The 16,715-nt window shown below is 40.6% G+C and overlaps 1 protein-coding gene across 1 annotated transcript; it reads right to left on the bottom strand.

Moving 5' to 3' along the window:
- Window positions 1-15,592: 15,592 nt before the first annotated feature.
- On the bottom strand, window positions 15,593-16,357 carry LOC143861332 (uncharacterized). Its single transcript, XM_077372268.1, has 2 exons — window positions 16,256-16,357; window positions 15,593-16,186 (listed from the first exon to the last, which is right to left on the bottom strand). Exons 1-2 carry the CDS (start codon window positions 16,355-16,357, stop codon window positions 15,593-15,595), a joined length of 696 nt encoding a protein of 231 aa, XP_077228383.1.
- Between the last annotated feature and the right edge of the window lie 358 nt (window positions 16,358-16,715).

The raw sequence follows: 16,715 nt of genomic DNA, 5'->3' as shown, positions 1-16,715 counted from the left end.
CAGCAACCATTTATTTTGATATATATATATATATATAGAGGAAAGTGTCTCTAGTCTCTCCCCTAGATAAGCTTATCTACTCCTCCCTTTAAAAAAACACAGTGGGCCCACGCTGTTTGGATGATCCAAAGCATTCATTTGATAGGTCCTAACATAGATAGGGTGTGCCCAAAAAATCAGCACCAAAGGGTCATCCTAGAACTTAATTTTGTGTGGTGCCTTGTGGTACCCAGAATGGACACGTTTATATGCGTCCATTTTGGACACGGTGTGCCCCACAAAACGAAGTTCTAGGATGACCCTTTGGTGCTGATTTTTTGGGCACACCCTATCTATGTTAGGACCTATCAAATGAATGTTTTGGATCATCCAAACAGCGTGGGCCCACTGTGTTTTTTTAAACGGAGGAGTAGATAAGCTTATCTAGGGAGAGACTAGAGACACTATCCTCATATATATATATATATATATATATATATATATATATATATGAAAAACCAAAGAAAATAGAGAGGGGGGTTTTCTCATTTTCGTTCTAGAGAGAGGGAGGAGAGAACCAGAGAGAGGAGGAGATTTGAAGGGGAAATCTCAGATCCAGATTTGAGATTTTGAGAGAAAATCTCAGATCTGGATCTGAGATTTTTAGAAATTAAGGAGGGAGGAGGAGAACACAGTAGCAGAGAGAGAGAGGGAGGAGAATCCGATCCCTTCTACCCATCTTCTCCGGTGGTTTTCTCACCAGAATCCGGCCTCATCAACCTCAAGCCTCCAACCCCTTGATTTCCCACTATCTCCTTACACCACCAGTTTCTTCTTCACTACCCAAACCGCCATTTTCACCCAAAACCCTCATCTCTGCATCTCCTTTTCTCCGACTCTATTTCCGGCCGGAATCCGGCCAATCCAGCTACCCTCCACCATTTTCTTCCTCCCCTTCATCATTTATCCTTTTCCTCTCTGAAAAACCAAGACTAAACCCATTTCCCTGCAAAATCTGAAACTCCAAAACCCATATCAAAACCACCATAGCTTCCTCCGACCACCACCTCTCGCCTCCACCACCTCCATCTGCAACCCCGATTCCATTTTTTCCTTAAACCCTATTCCATCCAAACCCATTCTCGTAAGAAAAAGAAAAAAAGAAATCGCAGAGAAGAGGGAATCATAGAAAGAGAGAAAGGGATTTTGGGGAGCTTTCTTATCCGACACCACCTCTAGTCGGAGCTCCGATCGGTCAGGATCACCCTCTTCTTCTTCCATCGCCTCCCGCCATTGCCTCTACCCAGAATCCGACCACCCCCTACCGGAATCTGACAATCCCCATCTCTGACCACCTCCATTAAAACCCCTCTTTCTATCCCTTCCATCGCTTCCAATAGCCCTTTCATCACCTCCATCATCTACTTCACTCTCATCAGATCTGCAACAGGGAGAAGTGTTTTAAGGGGAGATTAGCTAGGGTTTGGGTCACTACAACACAGAAAGAGAGATTCAGAGAGCCATTTTTCTTTGCTGGAGGTCTGACCTTGGTCACCTCCACGATGGCCATTTTATCCTTCATTTAATCATCCAAACCCTTGTCATTTTTATCGTCGCCATTTCACTACCTCCACCCGAAATTCAGTCACCGCCAATAAATACGGTGTCGATCAAGCCTCTACGATTATGACAATCCTACTCCCCTTGAAACCCACCTCCAAGTGTACCATTTCTTCCATTTCTCCACCCCAAGCCCATTTTAGCCATTTCTATTCCAATTGGGGGTTTGCTGGTTTTAAAAGAATTCGGAGACAGATAACGATGCTGCTGTGTCTTCCTTCGGCAACCTCATCGGAATCCTGGTATTTCCGGTTGCAATAGAGCACAGCCACCTCGATTGGGGCGCCTACCTCTTCTGATCATTTCTACTGTCGTCTCATTTCCCCTCGAACACCATTATCTCGTCGGAATTCAGGTAGCATTTTTTATCATCCTCTGATTTGGGTTGATATGCAAATTATAGGATTTGGCAAATTTGGAGATTACAGTCTGTAGTTATTCCTGTTGCTGTGCATTTAGGCATAAGACTCGTATATAATTTTCATGGACTGGTTTGCAATTTCGAATTCTCCTTTTATAGCAAAGTGCATATTTGTGGGAGATCCAGGGGGTCAGCTCATATTCTTTGATCTAAATCCCTGGATCTTAATAGTGGTTAGATGAAAATTCCTCCTATTTTATCCTGTTTTAAGTGGCTGCTACCAAATTTATCAAAATCTGATTGATCTCTGACTTGAATTCTTAGAATCTCTATATATGTAGTCAGAATATATGATTGATTGTCCGACTTTGAGTAGTTTGTTTCATGAATCTTGTTTAGTTGTGGTGATAACATTTAATCTGTAGGGTTGTCTTGTGGATGTCATTTGGATCAAATTCATTCCAGCTAGTTTGAGAATTTAAAGCACTATTGGGATCATTTAAAAAGATGATTTTCGTGAAGTCATTTTTGGTAATAATTATAGGTGTTGCGGTTGAAATCTTGAGGATTTGTTTTGGGCGATGGAGGCGCTAGCCCAAGCCCATCCTTTGGAGACTTGTTCGATCCGAGTTGAGTCTCCCCTCTTTACTTAGTTAGACTTACTTAGTCTTTTAGACACCATTAGATGGTAGTTCATCTCTTCCTCATTGCAAGGGCAATGAGAGAGTTATCTGGCCCCCATTAGGAGACACCCTCGGTCTCATTAAGGTGATTCTCCTTCGGAGACATGCCTAGTCATTTTAGAATCTATCCCTTATGGAGCTTTTTTTTTTGTTTTATAGAAAATTAACCCATAGGAGACACACACTGTCTCATTAGAAGTTAGTTGCATCTTTGAGGAGACAAGCTCTGTCTCGATGGAAAGTCGTACATTCTTAGGGGGACAGGCTTTGTCTCGATAGTGAGTTTCTTCTAGATAGAGAGTCTTTGTCTCATTCGTCTTTGACGCTTTCGTCTCTTAGTCGGTATTATTAGAGAGTCTTTGACTCATTCGTCTTTGACGCTTTCGTCTCTTAGTTGGTATTATTAGAGAGTCTTTGACTCACTCGTTTTCTTAGTTGGTGTTATTAGAGAGTCTTTGACTCATTTGTTCTTGTTAGGGAGTCTTTGACTCGGTTGTCCTGCTTAGCAATGCATTAGTTTACCTGGTTTAGGGGTTTCTCTTATTAGCCCTACGGTTCGGACCTAGGGTTTTGCTTTGTATATTCCCTTAAATCTTTGACCAAAAGGGTGAAAACTCTTTAAGTTTCAAAAACATTGGAAAAAGTTTGAAAACCCAAAAACATTTGAAAACTTTAAAAATGTCAAAAACATTGAAAACTTTAAAAATGTCAAAAATATTTGAAAAACATTAAAAACCTTAAATCTTTTAGATTGTTAGGTTTTAATTAGGAGAGTTCGTTTCAAACTACGTTGGCTTGATCCTCTTCCGAGGTACGTAGTGCAGCTTGGGATTTATATCCCAAGTCCAGTCAAACTTTTGTAAATAGCATTTTTTTTAAATCTTTTGAATAAGCAACCTTTAAAACATTGTTTTCAAAATATCTTCCTCTAGAGTTAGGAGTTTCTCCTAGATAGAGAGTTTCAGAGTTAGGAGTTTCTTTTGATAGGTTGTTTGTTTGTTTGTTTGTCGTGTGCTTGTTTTAGAGTTAGGGGTCTGTCCTAGAGTTATAGGAGCGCCTCCGTCCGGTTAGTCGGCGATCCACATCGCCGAGTGATGACTAGGGTAGGATACGTTAGTCTACCCTTTGTTTTCCTTAGGAAATACAGCCTAGTTACACATAGGTTGTAGGAATCACCTGCATTAGCTTAGGGCTAATCTGCATTTAGTTAGGGCATATAGGGTGTCCTAAAATCCACAATTCACTGGAATTTAAATAATCGTATAAGAAACTTTAATAACTGGTCTGGTCTTTTAGATCGAGTCTAGGATAGAGGTCTAGGTGTCTTAGGCATCATAGCTTAGAATAGGCGCAAAGAACTACGTGACTCTGATTCTTGCGGAGGCGGGATACGTAGGCTTCTTTGGATGAACATCAGACCATCCGAAGACTCGGGCTAATCATTTAGAGTCTTAGGATTTGTTGTGTAGCCATTGTATATTTTGATGTGTTTTCTTACTTTCTTGTACTAATCCTATACCTTTAGCTATAGCTTGCATGTGTTTGCACATCAGAACTTAGACACCCATTAGGCATGTCACTTATAACCTAGCTATGCTTAGGTGACACATCTTTCATTTTATTTTATGTGTGTTTATTATTTGTATTCTCAAGAAATGCATGCTTAGGTAGACGACTCCTGAGGATTGTTCCCATTTCACATGATTTTTACCCAAACTTCTTTGGAGTTAATGAAAATGGCATAAGAGACCAAGTGCTTGCACTCGGACGAATTGGGGGTGCTCTAAGACCTTCTCCATTCGTAATCAGGCACGAACCCATATATATTTCTGGTTATCCATTGCACAGAGGATTTGATTTTAGGGTTCCATGGCATATCCATGGATGGCGACTCTGAGTTTATTTTAGGTATGTCTCGACTTCGAACCTTGGTTCCGGATCAAGACATATCTCTTTCTTTTTATATCGCCACTCGTGCTATGCTATGAGGGTGGCATCCTGTGGACCCCGATCCGAGAGAGAGGCGGTGAGAGACGAGCCCCCACGCGCTAACTATCTCACGATCATCCACGTGAATGGAGAGCTCTACCAAGGAACTCTCAAAAGAAAATGCCTCTCACAGCATGAGTGGCGATACAAAGGTGAGATACCTCTCGATTCGGGGACTAGCCCAGATTCGAGGCGTACCTTAAACAAAGAAGAGTCGCCATCCAAGGAAAGTGGGCCAAGGATCCCATACTATGCTCTGTTGCAACGGATAACCAGAGATATAAAATAGGGTTCGTGCCTGGTTACGAATTTGGAAGGTCTGAAGAGCACCTCATCCGCCCAAGTGCAAGCACCTGGTCTCTTATGCCATTTGTTATTGATTTTAAAGAATTTTGAGCGAAAGTCATATGAAATGGGAATGAATATCTCCGAGAAGACGTCTATCTAATCATGCATGTCTCGGAGAGGAAATCAAAGGCACACAAGATAAAATAAAAGAAACATGTGTCACCTAAGCATAGCTAGGTAATAAGTGACATGCCTAATGGGTGTCTAAGTTCTGATGAACAAACACATGCATGACACACCAAAAAAGTATAAGGTCTGCGCAATAAAGTAAGAAAACACTGCAAAACATAGAAAATGACTCGATACCATACAACTCTAAGACTCTAATCTATACCTAGGCCCGAGTCTTTAGATGATCTGATGTTCATCCAAAGAAGCCTACGTATCCCCGCCTCCACGAGAATCAAGGCAACGTAGTTCTTCGCACCTATTCTAAGCCATGATGCCTAAGACATCTAGACCTCTATCCTAAACTCGATCTAAAAGACCGGACTAGTTCTTAAAGCTTCTTGTGTGATTATTTAAATTCCAATGGATTGTAGATTTTAGGACACCCTATATGCCCTAACTAAATGCAGGTTAGCCCTAAGCTAATGCAGGTGGTTCCTATAATCTATGTGTAGCTAGGCTGTATATCCTAAAAAAAAACAGTAGGATCTATCGCATCTTAGACCTAATCATCAATTGGCGATGTGGATCGCCAACTGACCGGACGGAGGCGTAAAACTCCTAGCTAGGACTCACTCCTAACTCTAACACAAACAGATAAAACACACAACAAACAAACAACGAACGAGGGAGCAACTCCCGACTCAAAACTCTCTAACTAGGACAACCTCCTAACTCTAGAGGAAGATCCTTTCGAAAAAACAATATTTTGAAAGATTTTTTGTAATTTTGAAAGATTTAAAATGCTTATTTTTAAAGGTTTGGCTGGACTTGGGATGTGGATCCCAAGCTGCACTACGTACCTCGTGGAAGAGGATCAAGCCAACGTAGTTCGGAACAGATTTCCTAACTACTCCTAATGACTCAAGATTTTTGAGATTTTTGGTTTTTCAGATGTTTTTGTTGTTTTTAAATGTTTTTAACTCAAAGGGGGACAAATTCTATCATCATAAGGGGAGGACAGGCTCCCGATATCCCGCAAAGGTTGGACAGCATCCTATGCTTTGCGGGGGAAAAGAACAGAAACACAGCTCTGCAAGGGTTGGACAGCATCCTATACCTTGCAAGAGTGGATAGAAAAACACATGATTTGATGAGAGGTTGGAAAGAATCCTAACCCCTATGATGATAGAATTTGATTCCTGAAAGAAAGACAGACTCTCTAGCTAAGGACAGACTCCTAGGCTAAGGACTGACTCTGAAAATAGGATTCTAAGAAGGAGGTGCTAATGAGACAAAGCCTGTCTCCTAAAAGAAAATGAGATAAAGAAGGGTGCTAGTGAGACTATCAAGCTAAGATAAAGCTCACAAGTAACAAGGAAAAAGAGACCTTGCGCATATTTAGCAAAGGTAAAACACCCAGCCGGGCCGGACAGCTACCTAGCCCTAGGGTGCAACAAATGTGCAACCCAATACCCATAAGGGTAAGGGGTATGTTGCCAAGCCGAGTAAGGTGTTCTCCCAAAACCAAACGACGCACAAAGAGGAGGTTTAGCAAGAGAATGAGACTGGGTAAGTCTCTTAGACACAGAGGTAGGATAGAGAAAAATGCTAGCAAGACTGGGCAAGTCTCCTCAGCATAAGGATGAGACAGAGAAAAATGCTAGCAAGACTGGGCAAGTCTCCTAGGATGGGCTTAGACTAGCGCCTTCATCGTCCTTGCAAGGAAAGAGGATTCTAGTATCTAAAGAAATTTAACAAAAATCTATAAGACTGTGTTAGTCTATCAAAGAAAGAAGAAAAGGCTATCAAATAATCGCAAATTTCTAACAAATCAAATATTTAAGCAAAGAAGAAATTATAACTAAAGAGCGCACAACCTGTAATAATCATAAAATGATAAATAACATTAATTAGTCCAGACCAGCCGCTGGATAGCCTAATAAAGTAAAAACAACATCAAACACTTCTATGCCCAACCACAAGCGCTGCCCCAATATGGGGGTGAAATCAGATGATGCTAAAGTAATCATCTGATATCACAAATACACATAATAATATTTCTAAGCCCGCCTTGAGATCAGACAGTACTCATGTCGATAATATCGAATAGAGTAGTCATCTGATCTCCTTCTTTCCTAAAACAGTTTATTTAAATAAATAAACAAGTATTATAAGCCTCAAGATATTCTCACCTGAGCATTCCATTTATCACCATCTTCAAAATCTAACTTAAAGATTAGTATAAAAGACAAGTATTAAATATTCAGCAGGTTAAATATATTAAATGATATTTCTAATTTGTACAAATTTTAATTTGAAGGAGGCATTTACTTGTGCAGATTCAAGTGCAAAAACAGTGAGTGAAATGTGGACAGATTTGTGCTGAATAGCGGGTTGATTCAGTGCACAGATTTATGTTAAACAGTGAGGGTGAAAATGTGGACAAATTTTGGTGCATTCTTTTCCTGTTTTATTTTCAATAGTAAACCAAATACGAAGTCATATTTATAGCATTATAATAAGTACCACATTTTTAATCAACACTATCTCAAACTATCTCCGATTATGAAAGATATGACCATCACTAATTTTGTAATTTTCTAATGAATGCTGTCACTTTCAGACCAAAGTGAAAGGAAATGAATCAAGTCATTGAGTATTTATGATTTGCAATAAATCAATGACTCAAAAGAGCGTATTAAACCAATGCAATATATGTGTGCCGATTCATCGGTTGAAACTATGTAAACTAGGGGTTGATTTTATGCAAAACAGGGGCGGAATTGGGGAGCCAAAACATGCATATAACAAGGCTGAATTGTGAAAGACCAAATTCAATTATAATCAGCAAAAGACCTAACCAGTTGAAGGTTGAACCAGCATATAAACCACATAAATCAGTGAGAAGTTGAATCCTTGGAAGACCAAGCCAAAGTGCAAATCATATAGTTACATACACATTCTCATATATTCATCACATATATTTTCACCTTCACAGCCACACGCATTCTCTCACATTCATGCACATATATCCATCTATATATCTCCCTTATCATTGCTCTGTTTAAATAAATAAATAAAAATTTAATTGTTGCCTTATATATGGAATGACCCCAAAAATCAATCATTGAAAGATATACTAGAGGGGAATGCTATCCTCCATAACTAAAATCGTAAAGCACACAAATTACAAACAAGAAGTATCAGAGATATCTCAGATTTAAAAAAATCTAGAACATCAATCAACAAAATTAACTGTACAGCTAAATTCAAAAATCATGCCTCAATAATAATCTTAGATTAGTAAATCGATAGTGAAATAACTTCAGATTTACTAAATTACAGGTTTAAAAAAACAACTAATTCATCACAACTCTGTACAATTCTAGCATCAATAAGCAGAATAAGCATTGAATCGTAACAGTAATTGAAAAAATTAAAGAAATTAAGCTAAAAAAAAATACCTATTTTCCTCAGCTAAGAATGAATATTGATAAGAAAATACTCCAAAAGATGTATGGATGCCTCGATCTCCCTCTCTTTGAACCGCTTCAAGGTGCAGATGATGATCGGAGGTGAAATTCCGGGCCGGAATGGACAGATCTGGCCGGAAATGATATGGATCGGTAGGATCTGCAGGTTAGGGTTTCAATGGCGGAAAAATGTGCTGGATCGATGAGAGCTTTGCCGGAATCTAGCCGGCTCTAGGTCAGAGAAGAAGAAGAAGAAGGTTAATGGTAACGATGATGGCAAGCAGATGGGGTGGAGCTCCGGACTCTAGTCGGAGAAGATGGAGAAATGACCGGAGCAGTGGAGGAATGAAGGAGGAGGATCGGAGCCGGTGGAGGTGAAGGAGGAGGATCGGAGAACAAAGATAAGCAAGCTAGGGTTTGTAGCTGTGATCGGAGCTTGTTGGAGAAGATGACTCTTAGCCGGAGCTCAGATCTGCCGGAAAATGGAGTTCACTAATGCTTTGTTGATCAGATCGGAGAAGGAGAGATGGAGACGATGTCGATGGTTTGTGATAGAGACTGAGTAAATGGAACGCTTCAGCTGAACTCCGGCAATCTCACCGGAAAAGATGATTGGAAGAGACGATCGGAGGTCTGAAAAAATGGCCGGAGGTTTGACGAGATCCGGTTTCTCTCTCTTAAATTCTCACCCTCTCTCTCTCTAAAAATATCAAAAAAAAACTTCTCCCCCCTCTAAATGAAGGCCTTGATTGATATTTATAGGAAAATTAAAAATTGATATTTGCACTACCACTTGATGGATGCACAAATGCGCGATTCCAACTGGATAAATCACCCCTTGCAGTTGATAACTGCACTAACTCTACTTGTCTTTTGTGAATTTTTTTGTCGAATTTTTCTGGGATTTTGCAAGGATTTTTCTGAGGTCCCAAGGCTTCCAAATATGTATACATGGGTATTTGAGGTCTTGATTTGACTTGGATTTTCCTTGAAATACATGGATTTTGAGGGAAATCAAAGAAACAGTGTGGGCCACCCTCTCTTTGCACTGCACACACCATTTCAGCCCATTTGCCAAGCAAACGAACTCCGATCTCGATGAAATTTTGCAGAGATTAAAATAAAGCCTTAATCAAGCTTAGAGTGAAGTTTAGGACCCTAATGCTGAGATTCGGATGGATTTGGCACGAACCGGGAAGGTTTAGGGCTTAGTCAAAATGGGGTGTCTACACATCCGTTTTGAGAGTTCCCTGGTAGAGTTCTCCCGTTCACGTGGATGATCCAGAGGGTGTGAGGGACCCGTTCCCTCGCCGTCCTCAGATTGGGGTCCACAGTTACTACTTCTCCAATGAAACTCGGATCTTTATCCCTGTTTCATCGGAAAAGCAGACACGGGTCACAGGCCCTAACCTAGTTGGAGACTCTAAGACTCTCTTTTCTGTGAAATTCGGATTTCGGTCCCATGTTCAAAGAAAACGCAGACAAACAGCCACCCCCAACCCGATGTGGTGATCCCATGCTACCGAAAGAAGCAGCAGGAAAAAACCGGCCCCCACAGACTAGCAACTCTGCTAGGGATGGTATTTAAAGGTTATAGCTCTATAGTGACTTGGCAGATTTTCAGAAAAATTGTCTTTTTCCTCCTCCATTACGTTTGATCATAATACTACATTGTGCTCAGGGGTAATCATGAGTGCGAATCTCTCACAAGTTGCAGCAACTCCTCACAAGCGAAATCAAACAAGTGGTAGATTTACTTTCTATAGTATAAGCTTGCTTTACAAGATCGCTCGAGCCGATGCTCAAAATTGCCGACAATTGTGCGAAAATGCCGCTGGAGGCACCTAGGTTTTCCTAATTAATTTCTATCAAACACTTCACACACCATATTTTGCATTCCTATTACCCTCGGATTGGTGTCGTTTGGGATGTCATTACCCGACTTGATGTTGGTCACGGTTCCGTTTGAAGTGAAAGCACCACCTCTTTGCACATTATCCTTGTGGTAACGTTAAAACGAAATTGTACTGAACTTCCCAAAGCACCAGGGCCTCTTAGTAAGGGTTGTTCAGACATTTCGGCAGGAGGGACCTTCAAGCCTTCATCACAATGCAAAAGCCCAACGTATTCACATAGTTGTATACCATGCCCACATAGAGTATGTTGAGCTTAGAGTTAGGCAACACCAAAACCCTTTTACTATCAAGAGATGTGAGCATATTCCCGATTAACGATACACTGAACCTCTGGCCCACATAGGGCATGTCCATTGAGTCTAGAAAGGTGTCATCTGGTTGCCTCAATTCTTGCTAGGGATTTCACTACCCTAGCTCGATGTGCATCGTTCGCAGCTATTTTTACCCAAAACTAGGGGTTATTTCAAAAACCTTGTGTTTTGTCCAAAGTCATGATTGCAAACCCATATAATCACTTTCGTTGGATTAACAATCATGGACGTTGGAGGAGTGTCCGTCTTATGGTTAAGACACCTAACCTAAAGACTGATGTTCTAGTCCAATCTTTTCAAAAACAAATTTCAAAATGTCATTGTTTCTCCTCGAAACCTTGACCCCTCATTTACTCCTCATTTTTCTCGACCATCATTATGGTCAAAGTGTTAGAACTTTGCTCAAATAAGCCGGTCTTCAAAGTAAGGTTAGACCTGTTTCTAACCGTCATTACGATCGAAATACGTCGGAGCTCTACCCGACAATCACTTCAAACAGGCTTAGATCGTTCTCTAAACCCTAACCAAATTCATTCTTTTCAGGGGTATTTCCCCGTATTCATTAAAGTCTCGGGGTCATAGGGGCAAACTTCGCTCTCAACCCCTCACCTGTCCAGGCTCTGTCAAAATTTGTAAAAATTACAAAAAATACAAAAACAAATGTTTTACTGTGTTTTGGTTCTCTGTCTCCTATGTAGGTAGATCATGGACCAGGGTATGTTGTCTGATTAGATTCATAACTTCTATTCTGTTGAGAGCATGGAGTTCAACCAATGGTTTACTCGTCCAACTGAGCAATTCTTCTCGTTGCTACCTTCCACCGAGATCGATTGGAACCTCGGGGCAGCCGCCCGGTTTTGGGATAGGCGTAACCACGTCTTCTGATTCGGCTCGGAAGAAATCTGTCCCTCCTATGAAGAATTCTGCACATTGCTCGGAGTACCGCATGAAGGTCCTACAGTCAGACAAATCATAAGGCCAAGTTACATACGAGCAGTGAAGCGATTGTTCTGCTTAGAATATCAGGATCCTTCCAAGCTATTTATCCCGTGTGGTGTTCTGACTAATTGGCTCATCAGTACCTTCTTCCCTGTTCAAGACATTTAGATGTCTCTTACCAGATGTGCCGACACAGGAAACTCATGTTTTGCTTATATGCCAAGTATCTAACTAGGCAAAATTCCGACGAAGCCTCTTTCGGCATTCACAGTGTACTAAGTCAGATCCCTGATGGAGCCAACCCTATACCCGTCATCTTATCAGAGACTCCGAACGGACTGGATAAGGTCCGTGATAGCCCCGGTCACTCCTTCGTAGGATGTCCAATTCTACTCCACATATGGCTTTCTCTAAAATTTCATATTGCCACCCCGAGTTCATGTGTAGACATTTCTATGTAAAACTACCATACTTGGCGTCATTTCAAACACCTTGAGACTATACCCGAGTGGGTTGTATGGTTGACTAGCCGTAAATCTGATAGCATATTCTGATAGTAGAATTATGCTCCATCTCTCTCTCTCTCTCTCTCTCTCTCTCTCTCTCTCTCTCTCTCTCTATATATATATATATATATATATATATATATATTGGTAATGACACCCCCTCCCATTACTATACGAGACTGACAATCAAACACTACTTATCACTATTCTACCAGGTAAATCGTAGGTAGATCTAACACTACAGATGTTTGTATCCTTCCTATTGACTATTTATACCTCTAATCTACAAGGTAATCTGCATCCAAACAGTGTAAGGATTGAAAGTCCTTTTAATTTTTCCTTTTCTCGTGATTTGAGAGGAAAGTCAACATTGCAAACCGGCATTTGAAAATAGCAGACATTGTCTGACCTAAATGGCAACCAAACAAAGGTAGGAAATGGAAATGGAAAAGGTGTACTCTCACTTTTTAATTACCCACGTTTTGGTGTTTCCAAACGGTGGTGAGCCTCACCCCATCGAAACATAAGGTATAAAATGGTGGGCCCTACTCCAATCAGACTATGTGGTGTAAAGTGTTGGACCATACCCTATGCATGGGTGCCCAACCCCGGCAAATATATGAGGTCTAAAATGGTAGGTTCCGCCTAGTGCATGGGTTTGGAAGGAGATGGTCAGGCCCACCACATCAAAACATGAGGTAAAATGGGGGGCCTTACCCCATTAAAGGATAAGGTTTTAAATGGTGGCCATCACCTCATCAAAATAATGATGAGTAAAATGGTGAGCCCCATGTCATAAAAATATGATTTGTGTATGAAATCAGTGGCCCCACCCTATGCATGGGTTTGGCCGTTTGGGTGAAGATGGTGGGCCAGGCGATGATTTTTTCACCCCCCTTTTAATATGATTTGACGTCAAAAGAGTTAAAGTCTGCCCACAATTCACGTTAAAAGAGGGGCGCATTATCCTAGAGAGAGGAGGGGGAGCGAAAATCATCTCCCAAGGTACAAAATGGTGGCCCACACCCACAGTTTGTATGTGTATAAAATGGTGGGCCTCACCCTATCGAAACGTGTTAGGCCCTACACAATCTGAATCGTAGGTGGATGTAAAAAATTTACAAAAATATATTCCATGAGAAAAATCTTAGGTTTACATAAGAATTGATAAAAAAAAAGAATTAAGGAACATAAGGTAAGACAGATCAAGAACCGTAGTGCTATGATAACATGTTGCTTGAGAGAGATGGTGAGAAAGAGAGATACGTTCTATCAGGGTTGAATGTTTGCATAAATGAAGGGGTGCCTTGGTATCCTTTCATCTTCTATAAAAGAAGGATTGGGATCTCATTTTAATAAGTCTTTTATTCTCTTTTACTCTTCTCTACTTCTTGTTTTTTTTCTAGGGCATACTGGTTGCTTTGAACTTTGGAGTGCCTCCCTTGTTCTTAGTGTAGGCATTGTATCCTCGAGACTTATTTCCATGGTAGCCACCTACATAAGTGGGGAAATTATAGTATTTAAGAGAAAGCTTTGGCTTGCCTTGCTTACTTCTCTTTTCTTCTAATCCTCTTTCTAATTTCCTATTTGTATTTCTTACTTGGATTATTTGCATCTCTACGGTTTGACCATTCACCATACCAATTTGTACCAAGTCTTACTTGACCCTTCACCCTCTTGTTGGTTTTGGTGGTGCTGGTGGTGGTGTTTGTAAACAACAGTGAAAAACATAGAACAAGAGTAGACAGAAAACAGAGCAAGAGAAGACTGCCGGTTGTATTGATTATTTCTGGATCATTGTGTACATCGGTTGCATATATTTATACAAGTTACATGAATATAATCCCTTGATTAGGGCATATCAAATCAAGAGGATATAAACCCAAAACTAGTATACATTCAATAAAAGGTAAGTATCAAACAGGCAATAATATACAGGGCAAACGACACAACAGGCAATCAAGGTGACACAACAGGCAATCAAGCTATACTTGGAATTTATATGATGTGCTTGCCATCGACAGCAATGAAGATATACACGGAATGTATATGCTGTGCTATGCTATGCTGAACTTGCCATTAACACCCTCCCTCAAACTGAAGATGCTTTTGAATGCATTTGAAGTTTGGAAATAAGGAATCGTAAGTGAGGGGAGGAATGAGTTTTGGTAAAGAAATTACGTGGAACAGAAGAGGAGAGAAGTAAAGTTCGAGCAGTTTCAACAATATGACGATGCTTTCGCTCTGCAATACCATTTTGTTCAGGAGTATCGGTACAAGACAACTGACAAAAAGTACCTTCAGTTTTTAGAAATGCATAAAATGCAGATGACATGTATTCTCCACCGGAATCAGAACAGAAAATTTTGATGGATTTTGAAAATTGAGTTTTTACCATAGTAGCAAAGTCTATATAAACACGTAAAAATTCAGATCGAGACTGCAATAAATAGATCCAAGTATATCGAGAATAGTCATCAACAAATATAACATAATACTGATAGCCTCCCATAGAAGAAACATTAGTAGGCCCCCAAACATCAGAATGTATTAAGTCAAATGGAGATGAGGAAACAGATGTACTTGTAGTAAATGGCAATGCTGGTTGTTTTGCCAACTTACAATTAACACAACATAGTTCTTTTTCAGTCTGGACTGGTCCTAACAACCCTTTATTAATCATATAACGAAGACGGTGAGCGGAAACATGACCTAGTCGGGAATGCCATGATATAAAAGAGGATGATGCTGGAGTGGAAGCAGCTAAAAGCAATGAAGTAAGAGCAGGAGGAACATGAAGCGTATCTAAGCGGAATAACCGACCAATTTTACTGCCTGTCCCAACTTACTTCCTCGTCAAGTGATCCTGCACAATACAATCAGAAGAAGAAAAGATGACATCAAAACCATGATCACATAATTGACCCACAGAGATTAAATTCATTGACAGTTGAGGTACAAGAAGGACATCAGGCAAAGACAACATGGAAGTAGAATTAATCCTTCCAATGTGACTAGCAGTGATGGTAGATCCATCGGCCGTATGGATGACAGGAGAGGCAATGGGTTTAGGGTTTTGAAATGAGTGCTTGTTAAAGGTCATGTGGTGAGAAGCGCCAGAGTCAAAGAACCAATTATTAGAGTAAATACCTGAGGGTACCGAGAGTGCAGAGGCAGTAGGAGATATGTTACCAATCCGTGAGATGGCTTGTTGGATCATTTCTTGCACAAGATCTGCTGTAAGATGACCAGGACTGGTAGAGGAATCAGATGGAGCTTTGTCGAAAGAAGCTGAAGCAGGAGCTGCAGTAAAAATGAGTATCAGACGCATCGGCAAAGCGAGTAGTCCCCTTTCTTTAATTGCGTATGTTGTTAGAAGTGGGGGAAGGAAAGTTTTTGACCATATGCCCATATTCTTTGCAGTAGATACATTGGATCTTTGACATATTTGGATATCCTTGAGAAGATTTTCCTTTTGAGTAATTGTTTCGAGGGCGAGAAGGGACAGCGAAGACTGCAGCTGGATCAGGAAGAAGACCTTTCAGAGTTTCTTCAGCAAGCAGCTCTGATAAAGCGGAATCAACAGTTGGGAGTGGCGAGCGATGGAGGATAGTAGCATGAATTGTCTCAAAGTCGTCCTGAAGGGCCATTAAAAATTGCACCAACCTTATTTCCTCTCGATAATTGTACCATAACTCTGCATCAACCATCCATTTAGGTTCCATAAGGGCCAATTCATCCCAAATCAGATTCATCTGAGAGTGGAACTCGGAAATAGATTGTCCCTTCAAATGTTTCAGCAAGCGAAGATCTTGTTCCAACTTGTATTTCTGAGCAAAATCAGATTGAACATATCGGCGGGATAAGAAATCCCATACTTTTGCAGTTTCAAATCTACCAAATTGCATACTAATAGATGGGACCACGGTGTTGGCGAGTAGTAGATGGATCTGAGACCAACGTACACCTTAAGAGAGGTTGCTGCATATGTATTCAAAGAATGGGATTTTGAATTTTACCACAAAGTTAGTGATCGAGTGTTTAGTGGCGATTTTCGTCAATGATGGAACAAAGATCGCCTGAAAGAAAAGCGCCTTCACCCACTGCAATGACCACGCCATCACCTGCATCTTCACTTAAGCCTGTTGTCGCAAAATTTTGGCATTAGTCTATAGTGACCCATTTCAAGTAGACTCGCCCATCGAGGCCTTGAATCTCAACTAGCCTACAGTGACTCTTCACTACTGATCTTTCAAATGATATTCCTTCTGGCAACCAACGCCGGTGGACATACATTTAGAAGCATCAATGACCTTCATCATCAGCCTGGGCAGTGTGCACCGTACCAGAAGATGCGACAATATGCTAATTGTTTGAGGACATTTTGTTGTAATCAAACGTATGTAGATTTTCAATCGACATAAAATTGAGAGGTCTTGTTACGATATATAAGATCATATTTGGTAAGATCTGTTTGCT

The sequence above is a fragment of the Tasmannia lanceolata genome, unplaced genomic scaffold, assembly GCF_043159265.1.
Source record: "Tasmannia lanceolata isolate RefF3 unplaced genomic scaffold, GAP_Taslan_0.1 ptg000037l, whole genome shotgun sequence".
Lineage (NCBI taxonomy): Eukaryota > Viridiplantae > Streptophyta > Magnoliopsida > Canellales > Winteraceae > Tasmannia > Tasmannia lanceolata.
The sequence above is the reverse complement of the archived record's forward strand: the minus strand, read 5'-3'. Positions and strand labels throughout refer to the sequence as shown.

Bases quoted from the DNA above. Each gene is read 5' to 3' on its own strand.
- LOC143861332 (XM_077372268.1), bottom strand. From the start codon at position 16,357: ATGGCGTGGTCATTGCAGTGGGTGAAGGCGCTTTTCTTTCAGGCGATC. The intron at 16,187-16,255 runs GTAAAATTCAAA...CGTTGGTCTCAG, and splicing joins ACTCGATCACTAACTTTGTG to ATCCATCTACTACTCGCCAA.